The sequence below is a fragment of the Eretmochelys imbricata genome, chromosome 1 (genome assembly GCF_965152235.1).
Source record: "Eretmochelys imbricata isolate rEreImb1 chromosome 1, rEreImb1.hap1, whole genome shotgun sequence".
NCBI lineage: Eukaryota > Metazoa > Chordata > Testudines > Cheloniidae > Eretmochelys > Eretmochelys imbricata.
The window spans coordinates 141,368,266-141,387,429 of NC_135572.1; the positions used below are offsets into that span (position 1 = coordinate 141,368,266).

The following is a 19,164-nucleotide window of genomic DNA, read 5'->3' on the forward strand; positions in this document are numbered from 1 at the left end:
AAGTCACAAGGCTCCAGGGCTGGGAAGCAAAGATTAATACAGAGGTGGGCAAACTTTCTGGCCCGAGGGCCACATCGGGGTGCAAAACTGTATGGAGGGCCAGGTAGGGAAAGCTGTGCCTCCCCAAACATCCTGGCTCCCGCCCCCTATCCGCTCCCTCACTTATTGGATCATATTAAAGAAGTTCTGTATTAAAAATCACAAATGAGTTTGATTCCCCATAGTTTAAAGTCCAGGGTATTACTAATTAAGAGGTCTCTTGGTTTTTGGTACTGTTTCTCTCCCTCTATGTGTGAAACTTGCAAGCTGCTAATTGTGTTAGTACATTCTAAGACAGAGTCTGTTCTCAAAGCAATTCTTTGTAACAACAACTACTCACACAGAGAGAGACTCAAAGCAGTACTCTGTAACAACCGAAACAGCACCCAGAGACTCCCCGCCCTTTTGTTGTATTCATCTCGTTCTGTTAAATTGTGATTAAAATAGAGATAGAGGATGTATGTGGATGGATGCTTGGTGTGGATAATAACTGAATGATCAGGGAGGTGCCAGCCTAAGAATCCAGTGTCCATCGGCTGAAGAAGGCATCAAGCGGAAATAACCAGAGGACCCCCGGAGGGCAGACTGGAATCCACCCAACAGCCTCAAGGATGCGAGAACCAAAGAACAAGATAACATCTGGCAGCATGGAGCCATCAGGAATGTGCCATCTGCTGATTGATTCAGCAACAGCATGATGAAGCAATTCCCATAGACTGGCCTAGGAAGAAATTCCTATAAAAATGGACTCTAGAAAGTGAGACCTTTGGGGTCTGATTCTGCAAACCAACTTCCAGGAGTGTCAGATGAGCATCTGACAAGGCTCCGCTCCCTCCTCATGTCCAGGCCACCTGGCCAGTGGCTTGGCAAGAGCAACTCTAAGGCTGGTAACTATGATAACAACCTTGCAGAACCTCTTGCGTGTGTGTCTGTGTATGAATGAATGTATGAATAAATATGAAATTGAATGGAATGTTATAGCTATAACTAACTGCTTACTATGATTCTTTCTGTATTCACAATAAATGTAGCATTTTGCCTTTTCCCCTTTAATAAGATCCTGTTGGTTTTTATTTTATTGGTATAACTGACTGCCCCCCTCAGAATCCCTGATCCATCCAACTCCCCCTGCTCCTTGTCCCTTGACCACCCCATCCCGGGACTCCACCCCCATTCAATCTTCCCTGCTCCCTGTCCCCTGAATGCCCCAACCCCTATCCACAAGCCCGCCCCCAGACAGGCCCCCTGGGACTCCCATGCCTCTCAATCCCCCCTGTTCCCTGTCCCCCATCCCCTAACCCCCTTCCAGAACCTCCGCCACATCCAACCGCCCCGTTTCCAGTCCCAATTGCCCAGACCCCTATCCACACCCCTGCCCGTAACCGCCCCCCGGGACCCCGCCTCCTATTCAACCCTCCCCTGCTCCCTGTCCCCTGACTGCCCCAACCCCTATCCACACCCCTCCCCTTAACAGCCCCCCCAGGACTCCCACACCTATCCAACCGCCCCCTGCTCCCTGTCCCGACTGCCCCAGGGACACCCTGCCCCTTATCCAACCTCCCCTCCCCCTGCTCCCTTCCCATGCTGCTCGAGTGGCAGGAGCTTGCAGCCCCGCCGCCCAGCATGAGCAGCAGGCCAGAGGGGAGGGGAGGGGCCAGGGGCTAGCCTCCTGGGCCAGGAGCTCAGGGGCTGGGCAGGATGGTCCCACGGGCCGTAGTTTGCCCACCTCTGAGTTAATTGATAGAGCTCAGAGTTGGCTGGTGCTCATCAGGCTCCACCGAACTCAGGCCAAAGCAGACAGGAGAGAGAGAATGGCAGCTTCTAGGTGGGGCATACTGTGCTTCTGGGAAGTTTGTACTAATCTAGTAGGTACAAAAGTAACTGAAGTTCCTGTCATAGTGGGAAAGCTCAATTTTAAAAGGAGAAGTTTTTATTCAGACTATGTTTTGTTGCTACCTGCAGCCAAAAGAACTAAATTATATTTATTCCTGCTTTCAACCCATCCTGCAGAGGGAGAGAGGCCTGTTGACTGCTTATTTTACAGCCTGCTAAAGAGACACTTTCAGTTTAATGATACCTTTCAGAAGAAATTATCTAAAACAGCTTTTGTTTGTCAGCCTGAACAACTTTAATCTCCCTGAAAGGAAAGCAGGGAGTATGGCTCTTACAAGAAAGAGGAAGCTATCTCAGGAAGACAACAAGTTTGAAAGGACCAACCCAGGCTAATGCTGTGTTTCAGGGAGCATGGTGGACTGGAACCCTCCTCTTTCCTTGGTACCAAGAGCAGATAACCCCATAAGTGTTTCTGTACATATTACTATGAGGCGCTCATTGCACACTGCAATGGCGTTGAAACTTAGACTAGCACCTGTGTATCCTTACTGAAAGCATGTTACCTTCTCCACTCATGACAATTTTTCAGTTAGCAGGCATTTCCTCTGACACATTAAGAGCATCATAAAAATGCAATAGGTGGCTAAACTCAAATACCAATCACATGTAGGTGAAGAAGTCATAACTTACCTGTTAGCTCAGAGACAAAGCAATACCTAATATCAATGTGACCAGGTTCCCGAGGTGCATCCTGAACTATGGGCCCTCAGAGCCCTCTGCCCCACCAACCTGGGCTCCCTCTCACACTGTGATGCTATTGGTAAGCTACAAACCTCTGGCAGATACTACACTTACACAGACATCCACAGGTAGAGACGCACCCAACTGAGTTATCTGAAGGCTTCTCCCAGCCTCTCATGAACCATCAATAGAGAGGCTCCAGCCAATCCCCCACCAGCTCTCCAGCCTTGCACCTCAGAACTGTACCATTGTGCACTGGTCAGAAGCCTGACCAGTGTAAGTTCATTATCCAGTCCACCCCTCCCTCAATGTGGAGAGGACACACACTAGCCTTTGTAAACTAAGCTGAGATTTCCCAAGCATTTCAACCTATATTTTAGGTAAAATATAAAACAGGTTTATTAAGCACAAAAAGATAGCTTTTAAGTGATTATAAGTAGTAAGCATAGAGATCAAAGTTGGTTACCTAAGAAACAGGGGCGATGGATTCTTCTTAAAAGTGGGAGGGCCATGAGGCCATGCTCCTCCTCTTCCCCCTAAGGCCCCACAACCTGGCCAAGCCAGAAGCTGGAGCCGGGCCAGGGAGCCTGGGTCCCTCCACCTGCCTGGGGTTGGGGGGCGTCCCCGAGAGCAGCCCCCAAGCCTATGTCCCCACCCCGGGCCCTCCACCCAGGGCAGTGCAGGGTCCGTGGCTCCCCATAGCTGCCCCTGAAGCTTTTACCTTGACCTGTCTCCGGCTTCCGGCCCAGGCTGGGGGTGGAGCCTTGGGGGCCGAACAGCCACAGCCAGGCCACAGTACGAGCTGCCTGGGCAGCTGTTGGGAGCCATGGCCCCTCCACCTGCCCTGGCTGGGGGGATTAGGGGACAGGGACACAGGCCGGGGGCTGTTCTTGGGTCCTCCCACTCCAGACAGGTAGAGGGTCTGCAGCTCCCCACAGCTGCCTAGGCTGCTCTTACCCAGGCCAGGCTCCAGCTTCCAGCCTGGCTGGGGGGGCAGAGCCTCAGGGGGAAGAGGAGGGTCAGGGGATTGGGCCAGGCCCATGAACTTTCAAATGTGGGAGGGTTATGACCCTTCGGTGCCACCTTCTCCCCCCCACCCCCCGCTCCTCTTCTGGGACCCTTGCTAAGAAATAAAATAAATTTGCAGTCTGAGTTCAGTAAACTAAACTGGATTTGAATCAAGCAGTGTCTCACCCTGACGGAAGGTATAGTTCAATACCCACGCTAGGACTCTCCTAGACCACCCTCCCCAGGTTCAAAGTCTCTGTCCTCTAGACGTGCATCCAGGTGTTGAGTTGTGGGGGGGAGTGAGGCCAAGTCATGATATAACTTCCCCTCTGTATAGTTTCTTTCAGCTTGCTGGAAAGATCTATGCTTGTGACCCGGGGGGGCGGCGGCGGCACACCTTGGTCAAGCATTCTCCATTGTCTACATGTGCTCTCTGAGAAGTCTCCATTATATACAGTTCCTGGGATAGTGGATTCTCTTTAATGGGGCATCTGCTCATCTGGTTACTCCATTGTTGTACCTGAAAGGCTGGTTGTGGGTGTTCCAATCTCACAACATATTTCAGCAACACACACATAGCAAAAGTTTGTAACTTCACATACAATGACGGCACATACAATCCAACAGGATATTAATGTTCAACAGATCAAAACTTTCAAAATGATACCTCACATGGCATACTTCGTACAAAACATATCATAATTATGTTATAGTGATGAATATGAGGGTTCCAGGGTGCTGCTTTGAGGTACAGGGTGCCACAATTAGGTATTAGGGATATACTTGGTATAAGTGAAAATAAAAATTGAGGAAGTAATGTTGCATGGTAATCACAACTGCACTAAACTTAGAGAAAACAGCTGCTGATTTACATTCCTTTTAATGTCTCACATTGTGTTTTAGGTGCTATAACACAGTAACGGTTTTGTACTTCTGTCCTCAGCCATGCAGGCTTGTCTAAATGAGCAACAATAAAAGATCTTTATTTCCAAGACTAACAACAGAACTCTCTGTGACTGGCACCTTTCCTACTTCATTTCATGATGATCTCTCAATGTAACCAACTGGTCCTGTAGAATTTTACGTTATCTGACAGGTTTCAGAGTAACAGCCATGTTAGTCTGTATTCGCAAAAAGAAAAGGAGTACTTGTGGCACCTTAGAGACTAACCAATTTATTTGAGCATGAGCTTTCGTGAGCTACAGCTCACTTCATCAGATGCATACCGTGGAAACTGCAGCAGACTTTATATATACACAGAGAATATGAAACAATACCTCCTCCCACCCCACTGTCCTGCTGGTAATAGCTTATCTAAAGTAATCTTCAGGTTAGGCCATTTCCAGCACAAATCCAGGTTTTCTCACCCTCCACCCCCCACACAAATTCACTCTCCTGCTGGTGATAGCCCATCCAAAGTGACAACTCTTTACATAATGTGCATGATAATCAAGTTAGGCCATTTCCTGCACAAATCCAGGTTCTCTCACTCCCTCACCCCCCTCCAAAAACCCACCCCTATACACACACAAACTCACTCTCCTGCTGGTAATAGCTCATCCAAACTGACCACTCTCCAAGTTTAAATCCAAGGTAAACCAGAACATCTGGGGGGGGGTGGTGGTAGGAAAAAACAAGAGGAAATAGGCTACCTTGCATAATGACTTAGCCACTCCCAGTCTCTATTTAAGCCTAAATTAATAGTATCCAATTTGCCTATTTCCTCTTGTTTTTTCCTACCACCCCACCCCCCCAGATGTTCTGGTTTACCTTGGATTTAAACTTGGAGAGTGGTCAGTTTGGATGAGCTATTACCAGCAGGAGAGTGAGTTTGTGTGTGTATAGGGGTGGGTTTTTGGAGGGGGGTGAGGGAGTGAGAGAACCTGGATTTGTGCAGGAAATGGCCTAACTTGATTATCATGCACATTATGTAAAGAGTTGTCACTTTGGATGGGCTATCACCAGCAGGACAGTGAATTTGTGTGGGGGGTGGAGGGTGAGAAAACCTGGATTTGTGCTGGAAATGGCCTAACCTGAAGATTACTTTAGATAAGCTATTACCAGCAGGACAGTGGGGTGGGAGGAGGTATTGTTTCATATTCTCTGTGTATATATAAAGTCTGCTGCAGTTTCCACGGTATGCATCTGATGAAGTGAGCTGTAGCTCACGAAAGCTCATGCTCAAATAAATTGGTTAGTCTCTAAGGTGCCACAAGTACTCCTTTTCTTTTTACGTTATCTGAGTACTAGTCGGTCCCAGCCAGTTACTTGGTACTGGTACTTCAGGACTTTGCAACTGATTTTGTAACCTAGGTTTCTATTGCTCTTAGCATTATAAAAGCTTGTTTTTACAAAAACTAAATTTTGAGCCAAAATATGAGTTTACAATGTCACTTCGGTTAACTAGTGTGTTGGGAAGATTAATTTTTGTGAAGCATTTCAAGATCTTTGGCCAAGCAAATGCAAAGTGGTGTGTATTACTATTATTAGGGAGAGGATGCAGTCAGGTATTAAGACAGAAAAAAGTCCCTCAACAGTTTCCATTTTTTAAAAAAGCTTTCTGACTCAATGGCCCACAAGGCGCCACCCCCTTAGCTCCCAGTGGTCACGGTTCTCAGTCAATGGGAGCTGCGAAGCCAGCACTTGGGGCGGGGGCAGCACGCAGAGCATCCCTGGCCACCCAGGTGCCTAGGGGCTGCAGGGACCTGGCAGCCGCTTCCGGGAGCCGTGCAGAGCCAGGGAGCCTGCCTTAGCCCTGGACTCCCACTGCACCGCCGACCGGAGCCACCAGGGTCCTTTTCGACCAGGTGTTCCGGTCAAAAACTGGATGCCTGACAACCCTAGGGTATACTCATGTTATGTTTTCAAGTGTTTCCTCTATAACCATGAGGGTTAGAAACTTATTTTATTAAAATAAAAACTGGGAGAAGTTTGGGGAGGACACGGGGGCTTTGCCCCCCCAAAACTGCAAATGTTGGGCATACACAGAATTCCCCCCCTCTCACACCTGGCTCCACTAGCCTAACTGGAGCTGCCTCCCAAATATAGAAGTCAAACTGCACCCATGATTCACATACAATCGCTTGCTTCCGGCAGCGGAGGCTTTACAAAATAACACCAAAAATATAGAGACTGGTGATAAAACTACATGATTTGGCAGTACTGTAAACATATCCCTCTAAGGTTAGCAACCCACGTACTATAGCATTGAGTTCTTCAAAGACTATGAACAAAAGTTACTTTCACCTCACCAATTTTCACTGTTTGAGCTAAGAGAAGAGTAGACACAAACAGCATAAACTGTGACAAGAAAGATCAGTTTTAATAATTTAAGATATTGTGGCAGTTGGACTTTTGGAGTAAAATTCTCACTCTCAATCTAGATCTTTATGCCAGATAAAAAGGCTGAAGCAGCATAAAGGGGTCCTAAAAGCTCCATATCCAGGCAGGAGAAGATTTTCCTGGCGCACACTCTGCAGAAGGCAGTCTTAAGGTTATTCGAATTTGAGCCTTCTCAAGCTCTGGGGTAGCATGTGCACCAGGGCCACAGCTGCAGCACATACAGCTGCAGAGGCAACATGTAACTGTTGATAATTGCGGGGGGGGGGGCGGGGGCACAGTTTAAAGGTTCAGGGTGGGGGCACATAACTGCCCCATGCATCGCCTCTAGATCGAGAACAGAGGTTTTCAAATTACGGGGCATGCCCCCACGTGGGTCCAGAGAAACATTGTGGGGGTGCGGGGGGGAACGGTGACCCCAGGCGGCTCGAGCCAGCAACGCCATACAGCTGGCCCACGCTCCCCACCCCCCACAAAAAAACAACCACTGCCTCTGGCTGCAGTGGTTTCAGGCAGCGCTGCGGCTCTTAATATCGCTCAGGGCTCTTAATATATGCCAGGCAGTACTAGGGCTCTTAATATATGCCACAACTTAGACAATTTTGGGCCCCTGTCTATGTTACACCAGGGGATGCTACAGCCCTCAGAGCAGCCCAGGTCTGGGAAGGCACAGAGCTGACAAAGCCCGCTTAGTCCCATGCCCCGCCCCACAGTCACTGAGCTTACAGTTCTGTATTGAGACTCTCAGAGGTACAATACAGAATCTCTCCCTTGGATCTTAACATTCTTCCACTACATGGCTTTAGACGTTATTCATCCTTCTTGATGTTATTTATTATCTGCGGAGGTGCAGAAAATTTTGGACTTCATCACAGAACTTTTATCTAAAAGATTAAAGCAGTTCTGTACATTAGGCCAATATTTAAATTCTGATCCTTTCAAGAGAACTTTAAAAAAAAAAAGTAGTTTTCTATTTTTTTTTAAAATAAATAAAAAAAAGTTACAGTACTATGTGTAATTTAGGTGAAGAAATGTATTTACTTGCAGTATATGATTCTGATGCTTCAACACCTTTATTTGGCAGGTACGACTCCTATTTTGCAGATGTGAAAACTGAGGCACAGAGGCTTAAATTTTCAAAAGTGATCTGTGATTTTTGATGTCCAATCTGAGGCAAATTAAAGCTGGTTGAAGGCACTCAGCCCTACTGGAAACCAGTGCACAACACAGTGTTTAGAATTAGGCACCCAAAATCACTAATCATTTTCAAACTCTTAGGCCCAAATTTTTAAATAATTTGAACAAGGTCACATAGCATTTCTGTAGCTGACTTGAGAAAAGATCCTATTACTCCTTATTTGGGAGCACCAAGCCCTAGATCGTACTCCCTAAATAGTGCAGAAAAGGAAACCCCTAGAATTACTAGTTCACCTCTTAAGGATATACTTAAAGTTACAGACAACATATTTCCCTAAATTACTTCCATCAAACCAATCAGTTCTAGTACAGTGTTTCTGTGGGCTATCTATGGTAGCCAGCAGGAAACATATTAAAGCTATCAAGAATATTCAGACGGAAAAGCAAAATGAAAAGAAAAAAGAAAATCAGGACTGCAGCCAATGCAACCAGGCCCCTTTTATTTTTCGTGTTCTATTCAGTTTTGAGCCAAATAAATCGCTGGAGGTGATTTCCAACCAACAATCCTGTAACAAAACGGTTACCCCCTTTAAGCAGCTAAAGACAATTAGTAACATGGGCAGGCTATTATTGGGAGGCATTTGGAGGCCTTGAAGCATTCCTAGATCATGACTGCAATCTGAAGGAGTTAGACCAGTGGCTCTCAACCTTTCTTACTGTACCCCTTTCAGGAGTTTGATTTGTCTTGCGTACCCCCAAGTTTCACTTCACTTAATCTACTTGCTTACAAAATCAAACATAAAAAGACAAAAAAGTGTCACAGCATGCTATTACTGAAAAACTGCCTACTTTATCATTACTACCATATAATTATAAAATAAATCAATTGGAATATAAATACTGTACTTACACTTCACTGTACAATATATAGAGCAGTATAAACAAGTCATTGTCTGTATGAAATTTTAATTTGTACTGACTTCGCCAGTGCTTTTTATGTAGCCTGTTGTAAAACTAGGCAAGTATCTAGATGAGTTGATGTACCCTCGGAAGACCTCTGCGTATCCACAGGTGTATGCATACCCCTGGTTGAGAACCACTGATTTAGACTAACCAATCATTTAATTAAGCACAAACCTTTATAAGAGGCACTTCAGTTGTATACTTGTTTCATTAAAAAAAACACCCCTCCATTACAAAGCAGGGCTCTGAAGAAATCATAAGGCATAATACTGTAGCCAAAAAAAGAAAATTTTCATTTAGAAATTTATTTTCTCTCAAATATGTAGACTGCAACAGAGGGACTTGCCCTTTAAGGGCTACAGGCCCGTGGCAGTACAGGGTAGGGCTTAAAAAACATCCCTGGCACCTAGCTGCTCAAAGACAAAATAAATTAAACTAGTAAAAAGTGCCTGTAATGTATATACACACTGCCAAGATCTGAAGAAAAGCTCAGTTTAAGCTCAAAAGCTTGTCCCTTTCACCAACAGAAGTTGGTCCAATATAAGATATTACCTTACCCACCTTTTCTCTCTAATAAAATATTTCCGTTCTTTCCCCGTCCCAAATCAATTTAACCCTCCCCGATCCATCCCCATGTATCTCTTAGCGGGCTCTTCTTCACGCTTGCATGTTGCATCAACTGTCTGCTTAGCTTCCCTCCCTCTAACAAGATTTTCTTGGTAATCAGCTGCTCAGAGAAAGAGGAGATTGGCAGTGGCAACAACATTCTCTTGGCTACCTATGAGCTGTCTCCATCCAGTTGAGGCCTTTACACATTCAACTTTGTACTGAAACAGAGCGAGAGCATGAGTTGGAAGAGCTGAGAGAAAGAACTGCTGCATAGTGGACAAGGACCCTGTCTGTTCAGGAGCAGAGGGGATAGCTGTAGGAAGGAGGCAGAGTTTGAAAAATTCACCAGCCTTCTGCTATACAGAGTTGGATATACAAGTGGGGCAACACCACCTTGTTAAGAAGCCCTTCTGCCATCCCCAGATGGAGAATGCTGCCCTTCACATAATTTGAAAGCTACACCTTTCATATCAGATTTGGTTTAGGCAGTGTTTCATTAATTTGAAGTTATCTCCTCTTAGCTACTGGAAGAGAGAAAACAACTTTCTATTTCTTCTCTTTCCACCAAAGCTTCTGGGGTGCTGGAGTCGGGGGAGAGAGAAAAGAGATCTCTGCTACTTTGCCCATCTCCTATCATCATTTTTAGTAACCTAAAAAGAAAAAACCACACACACAAAAAAGAAAAACAAAAAACAAACAAAAAAGAAACAAAAACAGTATACTTCCACAGAGCAACTTCTGTTTGGGAAAGAATGTGAAAAAAGGATACATTCAGGACTGAAGTTTGCTGATAACATTGCACAAGAGTGCTATATATGCTTCTAGCTGTCAATTTGATAAGATTTAGTAATCCACCCATGTAGCTTTTCTTAATTAAAATAAATCTAGACAAGATCTCTTTAGAAGGAAAGAAGCTGTGATTCTGTAAATGTAAATGAAAATGGAAATTGACATACTGAATATATCTGTATGCCAATCTAAGAAAAGATTTTTATCATCTTCCCAAAATTATTGGTAGTCTTTCACAACTGTATACATGCTGTGCTAAAAACAATGAAAGCTTGTTGTTCCATTCTTTTAATTTTTTGTGAACAAAGCACATCGGTTTAACCAAAGTCTATACTTCGATATACTGTACCTTTCCTGGTGGTTCTAACAATTGTCTCAGAAAACAGTAAAGGGCTTCCATTGGAAACTTCATCTATAGGCTTCTCTGGTGGTTTGTTGGCAATACTTTCTTTCTTCATGTCCTTCTTTATTTCCTGTATGGGAGGAAAAAGGAAAGACAGCTTACAAGATGTCTCACAGGATACTCTTAAGTCTCAAGTGTCCAGTACTGGAAAAAGTCATAGATGTGAACTGTGATAAGTCCCAAAGGCTCAAAGTCTGACAGCTAGATTCACCCATGTTTTTTTATATTTCACAATAATTTGGGTTATTCTTACTCTTCTCTGCAAAAAGCAGACAGTTACACTCTTACCATTGTTATGGTAGTGACAGGTTATTGCCACTCCAGTACATGGAACAACTGGACAAATTTTTGAACTGGCCATCTATCATATTTAATGGCTTCCAAACACATGTAATTAAATGAAGTTAACTTAAAAAAATCACCCAGTGGGCAACTCAAGATTGTGTCAGCTAAAATCTTTAAACTGCCTCTCCCTTCTCGCAAGGAGAAGAATATTTCAATTTAAACTGCTGTATTGTTATACGCAGTGTGTATACAGCCACAATGTAATAAATAATATTTCTTCCCCAACTCCTAGACATATTTATAAGTGAAAATGTCACAATGAAAACCAAGCAATATTCAGGCTAATAGATTATCAAAATTTTCCCCAATCAGTGTTTTAAAAGGGTTAATCTCACCAATTTAATCACATTTTTGTCTGTAAAACGTCTGCCTTCTATTTTATCAGCAACACCTAAAATTACTGTAGCTGAACAATTACCAAAAAATATTTTTCACCATTGTTCCAACATGAATACTTGTGCATTTGACAACGTAGCACAGAGTCTGCTACATGGTTACCCTTGTAAAGGCAGTTAAGTCAGTTTGTTCTGTTGTTTCTGTAGGCATTTCAACACAGCAACAGGGAGACATGAAAACATTTTTTTAAATAGGAAAATCTGACTAACACTACAAATATTGTAATGGGCACCCAGGGCAGGTATCATACCAGCTACTACAAATAACATATTTTTCAACTGACTGCCTTTTAAGGAGACTGTCTCTTCAGCAGTGGACAGGGGAAAAACAAGTGGAGTGAACTTTCATCATAGCAATACTGCTCCCTCCCTCATCACTGCGCCAAAGGTAAAGGTTTTCCCAATAGTTCACAGTTAATTCTCATTAAACAAATATTTACAGCACATATGCAGGAAGACCATTCCACAAACCGTTCATGCAGACCTTAAAATACAATCTACTTTCAGTTCTTATTTGACCCCCTCGCTGTAATATCTTTAACAATCTTCACAACATCCTTCTGAAGTCACACCGGAAGTCTGTAACGGAGTAGTCAACTGAACCTGGGTCTCCTAAATTCCAGGCTAGAGCCCCACCCTCTGACTCATCTTTAACTTTTTTGTTCTAAATTCTAACAAATATCTAAACTTACATTTTATTTCTACAATTTCAGACCCCGAAATGTCTCAGCAGTAATATTGTGAATCCTTTGATTTTTTTCTAAAGGTTTTTATTAAATGTAGCCCCCAAACAGTACTACTTAACCAGACATTGTATTATTATTCATTAATTGTATGAACCTGAGCTGTCTGCTACTTCTCCAAAATGCATGCACGTGGGATGCAATTAATGCATAGATCTCAGAAAGTGGAAGTTGTATAATGCTGCACCTTTAAGGAGTGAAAGTGTCTGTGACTGTGCATGAGCTTCCCAAGCAGTGCATAGCATCATATCCCTATGCTTACTATGCATGATCCAGAAAGTATACTCCAAAAATGATGCATGTGTTTAAAAAGGTAACAATACTTTTTAAAAACAGACTAGTCCAGTACATGGATTGTTACAAGAGTATATTTTTAAAATCTTAAAATGGCAGGAAAGAATGAACTTGTTCATTCTAAATCTGGAGTTCCCAAGCTCAATTTGCAACTCCAAGTGACAGACTGTTTGCCAGAATATCAAATGGATACTGACAATTTAAGTGGAAGGAGCTAATATGTCAAAACATTGGTCTTCTTCAAGCATGACCTCAGAGGTCCTGCCTTATTGCCAGAGGTAGTTTCCTATGCACCACTGCCAAATGGATTTTTCAAAACCTCATGTCAATATGAAACTCAATGTTCTTCAACTAACAAGAGTCAGAAATTAACTTCTACAGTCACCAGTAGCAAATAGGACACTTTTCCTTGTTGAATAAGGAGCATGGGAAAAGTAATAAGCCAGCAATTTCTGCAGAATATGATTTTCAATACAAAAAACTCCATTCACAGCTCTAAAGCAGAAAGCCTTCTGATGTGACTGAGTGAAGTGCAGCCTTCCAGAATCTGCAGAGACAACTCTAGTGCCTCTGCTCCAGTTTATAGCTTTCCCACCAAGCACCACTGTTCAATTTACAAAACACATGGAGCTAGAGGAAAGAGTGAGCCACAAGCTGGATCTTTAAAGGGAATTGGGCTCTACTTCACCAGTGAGGGATTAGCTACCTATGCCTCAAACACACACCCAGCTGATCTTAATGAGGTGGGCAAACTATCAGATCCGGGTGGGAAGGAGTCAGGAGCTTTCCATAAAAGGCTGGGGAGGCAATAAACTTATCAAATGTCTACTAGCCAGGGGCTGACAAAGATGCAACCCCATCCCACTTCCAGAGATCAAGGATGGCGGCATCCTCATGCCCATCACCTGTAGGTTGGAGTGGGGGCTGGAACTCTCACCAGCATTTCCCCTGAACTTCACGGGCATGGCTCTTCTCCCCTTCATTGTTCATATTAGCCTTTGCCTAATACTCCGCCCCATTCCACTCCACTATCTGTAGATTTTAATAGCTACCACCCCACAGCTAATTAAGATGAAGGGGGTTATCTCTCCCCCAAACTCCTACTGATGTCAGGGGACACCAAATTCTGACTTATGCAGGGTTCTGTGCCACAAGAGGCTGGTCTTGATTAACCACTTTAGGGCAAGCCACAGATGGCTCCAAATCCTTACTGCTTGTGTAGCTCTCCAGGAGACAACAGATTTCATAGCTGACAGAGTGTCTTCCATAAAGTTTTTTGAGTTAAACTAATGAAAAAGGGACTATACAAGAGATGAACACACACTCTACATATTTAAAAAAACCCCTGTTTTCTTGGCATCACATGAATAAAAATGGCATTTTCATGTCTCATACCAATAATATATTCACTACCTCTTGAGTCTGTGATTCTAAGGACTCCAGCAAAGATGTCCAGAAGTAGAGGAAGAAATCTCTTATTCTGAAAGTTGAATGCTGTGTATCTAAGGCAGGGGGTTCTCAAACTTCATTGCACCGCGACCCCCTTCTGACAACAAAATTACTACACAACCCCAGGAGGGGGGACCAAAGCCTGGGCCCGCCCGAGTCCCATCACCCTGGGTGGGGGACAAAGCCCAAGGGCTTCAGCCCCAGGAAGGGGGCCCAAGGGCTTCAGCCCTGCATGGTGGGGCTCAGGCTTTAGCCCTGGGCCCCAGCAAGTCTAAGCCAGCCCTGGTAACCCCATTAAAACAGGGTCCCGACTCACTTTCGGGTCCCAACCCACAGTTTGAGAACAGCTGATCAAAGGAACACCTGAACCAAATGACCCCAAACTAGCACCACAAAACCCTGCCCCACGCACCGATGAGGCATAGCACTTTTCAAAACAACCTGGTGTACGTGCACTTGAAACATCAGCTCTTAAATCAACAGCTTTGTTCTCAGGGCAAAACTTCCAAAAGAAGCCCCTTCACAATGTCAGCAGAGAGTAATGTACACACCACACATTCTCAACAAACTGTGGAGAGCAGGACTCATACTCACACTCCCTGGGTACTGCTTGGGTTCAGTGACTTCACCATATTACCTTGAGTCACTCAGTTACTCTGATGTCAGGCTGCCTGAAAACACCCTGGCTTACAACAAAGCTCCAGTCAAACTGAGCATGTACAAATGACTTTCTCTGGCACATCAGTTTGGCTCAAGTCACAGCGGAGATTTATTTTTATTCTAAATAACTTTTAAAATATTGCTTCCCCGAAGAGGCAGAGGATTCTGGATAAAAACTTAAGAGGGTGATATTGGTTTGGGGCAAATCAGAGCCATAGTCTGAACTGCAGGTGTGTGCTAAAATAATTACATGAATGATAACGTTTTGATGACAATATTAAGGGGTCTGTAGCTAACAAATTCCTTGCCGAAACGATTCCCAAATTTGAACCCTTAATCCTATCCCAGACCTCCATGAGTCAAAGCAATTTTCAGGACAACACCAGTAAGCCTGTGGATTTTAGAACACTGAGAAACTGGCTGATAAACAGCAAGTTCATCTCCATCTTCATTATAGTGGGCTACCTCTCCCATAGGGTGACCATATTTCCCAAAGGGAAAACGGGACACCATGCGTGGCTGGCCTGAAGCACCCTCATTGCGGAGCTGGCCCCAGCTGCTCACCTGAGGTGCCCCCCCAAAACTATCACTGGTCACTCAAACCCTGCTGGTCCCCCACTCGAGGCTGTTGCTGGTCGCTGGAACCCTGTCAGCCCCCCATGTACTGGAACTCTTCTTCCCCCACCTCCGCCCCACCCCCAGCCTGCACCGGGCTGGCATCTCTGCTCACCCCCTGCACAGTCCTCTGCACCACAACCCACTTTTTTGACAAATGCCCTCTTTTACCAAAAAAATCAGGATGGCTGGGACAGACCTTAAAAAAAGGGACTGTTCCGGCCAAAACGGGATGTATGGTCACCCTACCCATATAATAAAGCAAAAGTTAGTATATAAAGCTTCATGACTATCCTATTTGACAGCTGTATCAACATGTAAGAGGATTTAAGCAAATAAATAAATAAATAAATAAACCCTGCTTGAATGCAATCTTTCATCTTTTCTTAATCTTTCAAGAATTATTAATTACAGTAGAACCTCATAGTTACAAACACCTGGGGAATGGAGGTTGTTTGTAACCCTGAAATGTTTGTAACTCTCAACAAAACGTTACGGTTGTTCTTTCAAAAGTTTATAACTGAACTTTGACTTAATACAGCTTTGAAACTTTACTATGCAAAAGAAAAATGTTGCTTATAATCATCTTAATTTAAACTAAACAAGCACAAAAACAGTTTCCTTAACGCGTCAATTTTTTTTTTTAAACTCTTGCTGCCTGATTGTGTATTTCCGGTTCCAAATGAGGTATGTGTTTGACTGGTCAGTTCGTAACTCTGGTGTTCCTAACTCTGAGGTTCTACTGTATACTGATGACATTTATCCAGTCTGCATATAATTAGCAAATTCTGCGAGTGGTGTTAAATAATAGGGTTGCTAATTTGTGCACACACAAAAAAAGCCTTTAGCAAACCTAATTTTTTTGTATTTTTTTTGTATTTCTATTTGTATTAATATATATAGCTTTGCTTTCAGAATCTGCTCACTCACTGCCCTTGAAGTCTAACTACTGTGTCTGCATATAGTCCCCTCTACCAAAATATTTCCTCTAATACAGAGGAAGTTGTTAGGATATAGATATTCAGGCCTGTCTGTAAAGGCCTATACTCTAAGAATTTAGGTGTATTCTTAGCACTTGGCTAGTTATAGAGGTACAAAAGAATCAAAATCACTGTCTGCCGATGTTAGGGCCTTCTCTTACCCTGACAGTCTGAGGCCCTGTGCTTAGGCTAAGGCCTCTGGCTAAGCAGCAGAGACAGCCATAAGCTGGGAAGCCAACAGTTACCTCCTCATATTCCAAACTAGTCACATTGAAAGAAGGTGCTATTGGGCTGTTAGGAATACAATCCTGTCCTGATAGTGCCTATCACCTCCAGAGAAAGGGAAGTGCCTAGAAAATGTAAAAGGATACTTAGTTTGATAGCATGGCAAGAACTCACTTATCAATAGTTGGGATGTGAAATCCTCACTTCTGTATTGTTTTGTCATTATAGTTCCCACTTTGCTATTGTTTGTCTGTATAATCTCTGTCTGGTCCTGTGACTGTTCCTGTCTGCTGTATAATTAATTTTGCTGGGTGTAAACTAATTAAGGTGGTGGGATATAATTGGTTAATATATGATATAATATCATATCATATATAATGATATAATATAATCATGTTACAATATGTTAGGATTGGTTAGTTAAATTTCAGGAAAATGATTGGTTAAGGTATAGCTAAGCAGAACTCAAGTTTTACTATATAGTCTGCAGTCAATCAGGAAGTGAGTGGGTGGGAGTGGGTGTGTGGGTGGGGGAAATGGGAACAGGGAATGGGGCTGGGAAAATTGGAATCATGTTTGGCTAACGGCAGGAATGGGAACAAGGACACAGGTGTAAGGCTCTGTGGTGTCAGAGCTGGGAAGGAGGATACTAAGGAAGGAAACTGGAATCATGCTTGCTGGAAGTTCACCCCAATAAACATCGAATTGTTTGCACCTTTGGACTTCGGATATTGTTGCTCTCTGTTCATGCGAGAAGGACCAGGGAAGTAAGTGGGTGAAGGAATAAGCCCCCTAACAGAAGTGCTCAAATCTGTCACCATAGTTACAGCTAATACTTGTTGGGGGAAAGTAGTAAACCACCACCAAGACCCTGAGAAAAATCTGCTCAGAGGTATTAGAAACAAAATACGAAAGTCACCCCAGCGGTATTAATTTTTTTCTAAATTGCATGTTTAAAAAGTCTAGCACTAATGGGCGAGGGGTCTCTTGTATTTTTGTGATTACTCATAATACTACTTCACTTTATTAGTTTACCATTCTACCCTCACTAGAGGGAAGTTCTGCCATTTTTATTAAATGAACATTTTAAGAACTTACTCAACTGATTCTTCCAACAATGCATTTACAATCCTCACTGTGTAAATGGACTAAAAACAATTGAGTAAATTGCTGCAAGGTTTCCACAGCAACCATTGCAACACAAAAAGCTGTTCTGTGCTAATTTGAAGATGAAAGCTTCCAGACAGTAGGTCATTTTCATTTCTCAAAGCTGTAGGAAGCTATGCAAATGTATGTGCAAATTATTGTCACAGACCAAGATAATTTATCCAAGGCTTGAAAAAGGAAAACTGATTCTTTAACTCCCTTCCTCCCAGAATGTAATCAAATTAATCTATATGCAGTCACAAAGCTTTTGAAAACAAACAAAAAAACAACAAACAGTAAAAAACAGAGGCAAGTTAAGAAGTAATGAGACATTTTACAACTCAAAAACCAACTGCCTACCTGTACATTGCTTGAAGCCAAATATGGTAATAGTAATAAGAATACAGAATCAGAAGCCTAGAGGGATGGCATGCAACACATTCTAATGATCAGAATAGGATAATAGAAACATCTTAACCCCTCTGATATGAAGAATGTAACTCTTCTCCTGTCTCTCATACTCCTAAACCAACTGTGTATATTTTAAGAGATACAACTTCTATTGTTATTTCCTCCAAATTGTTGTCTACAATTTAAAACAAAGCATGATTTAAAACGTATTTTTACATCAAACCGCACAGTATTTCTGCTGCAAGTCTCTTGTACTAGTCAACATCAACACCCCTGTCAACTCAAGATCAGCTTTGGCACCAATGAGAACGTTATCCAGTTAGAAAGATGATGGCTGCATTTAAAAGGGACATGCAGCGCTCAAGGACAAGGATATAAAGGTGAAGTAAAACAGTGAAGTAGTAAACCCCTGCAGGGATATACAGAAACCCATTGGCCTCTGCTGTCCACTCTCCACAAAATCCTTCAGGATTAACTGGACTTTGTGTCTCCTTTGTTATGTGTTGGGATTATCACTGTTTATGGTATTATCACAACACTAATTTAACCATAAATTCTTTTATTAAATCCGAAGGCCGAACGGCATTTATACAATTACTCTAAATGCCCCTAAAAGCCTAAATAATATGCAATTTACTACATCCAGACACTAACAAAACATTTATAACCATTTCATCAAGATACTTACACATGGGTCAAACCCATGGGTGCTTAGAACCATATTGGTCAACTCCAACTCAGTCAGGCAGGTATTAGCAATAAATGAGGCTATGTTTAGTCATGAGTATTTTTAGTAAAAGTCATGGACAGTTAAAAAAAAAAAATCACGGTCATGACTTGTACTATATACTCTTGACTAAGACTTGCGGGGGGGGTGGGAGGGAGGGCTGCCCGGGGACCCCACGGATGCTTGGAGAGGGAGATGATGGTGCATGGCCTGGGACCCCCGCTGGTGCTGGGGATGGGGGGCGGGTGGCAACGGGCGGCTCAGGACCCCCACTCGTGCTGGAGGGGCGTGTGCAGAGCCAGCAGGTTCCCTA

At 43.4% G+C, this 19,164-nt stretch overlaps 1 protein-coding gene across 3 annotated transcripts in view; it reads right to left on the minus strand.

The window, feature by feature from the left end:
- Positions 1–19,164, minus strand: part of SH3KBP1 (SH3 domain containing kinase binding protein 1) — a 339,163-nt gene that overhangs the window by 200,440 nt on the left and 119,559 nt on the right. For all 3 annotated transcript variants that reach the window (XM_077807185.1, XM_077807184.1, XM_077807186.1), the window contains exon 3: positions 10,808–10,931. In XM_077807185.1, coding sequence (XP_077663311.1) covers positions 10,808–10,931 — 124 coding nt within the window. The remainder of the gene's footprint in view (positions 1–10,807; positions 10,932–19,164) is intronic.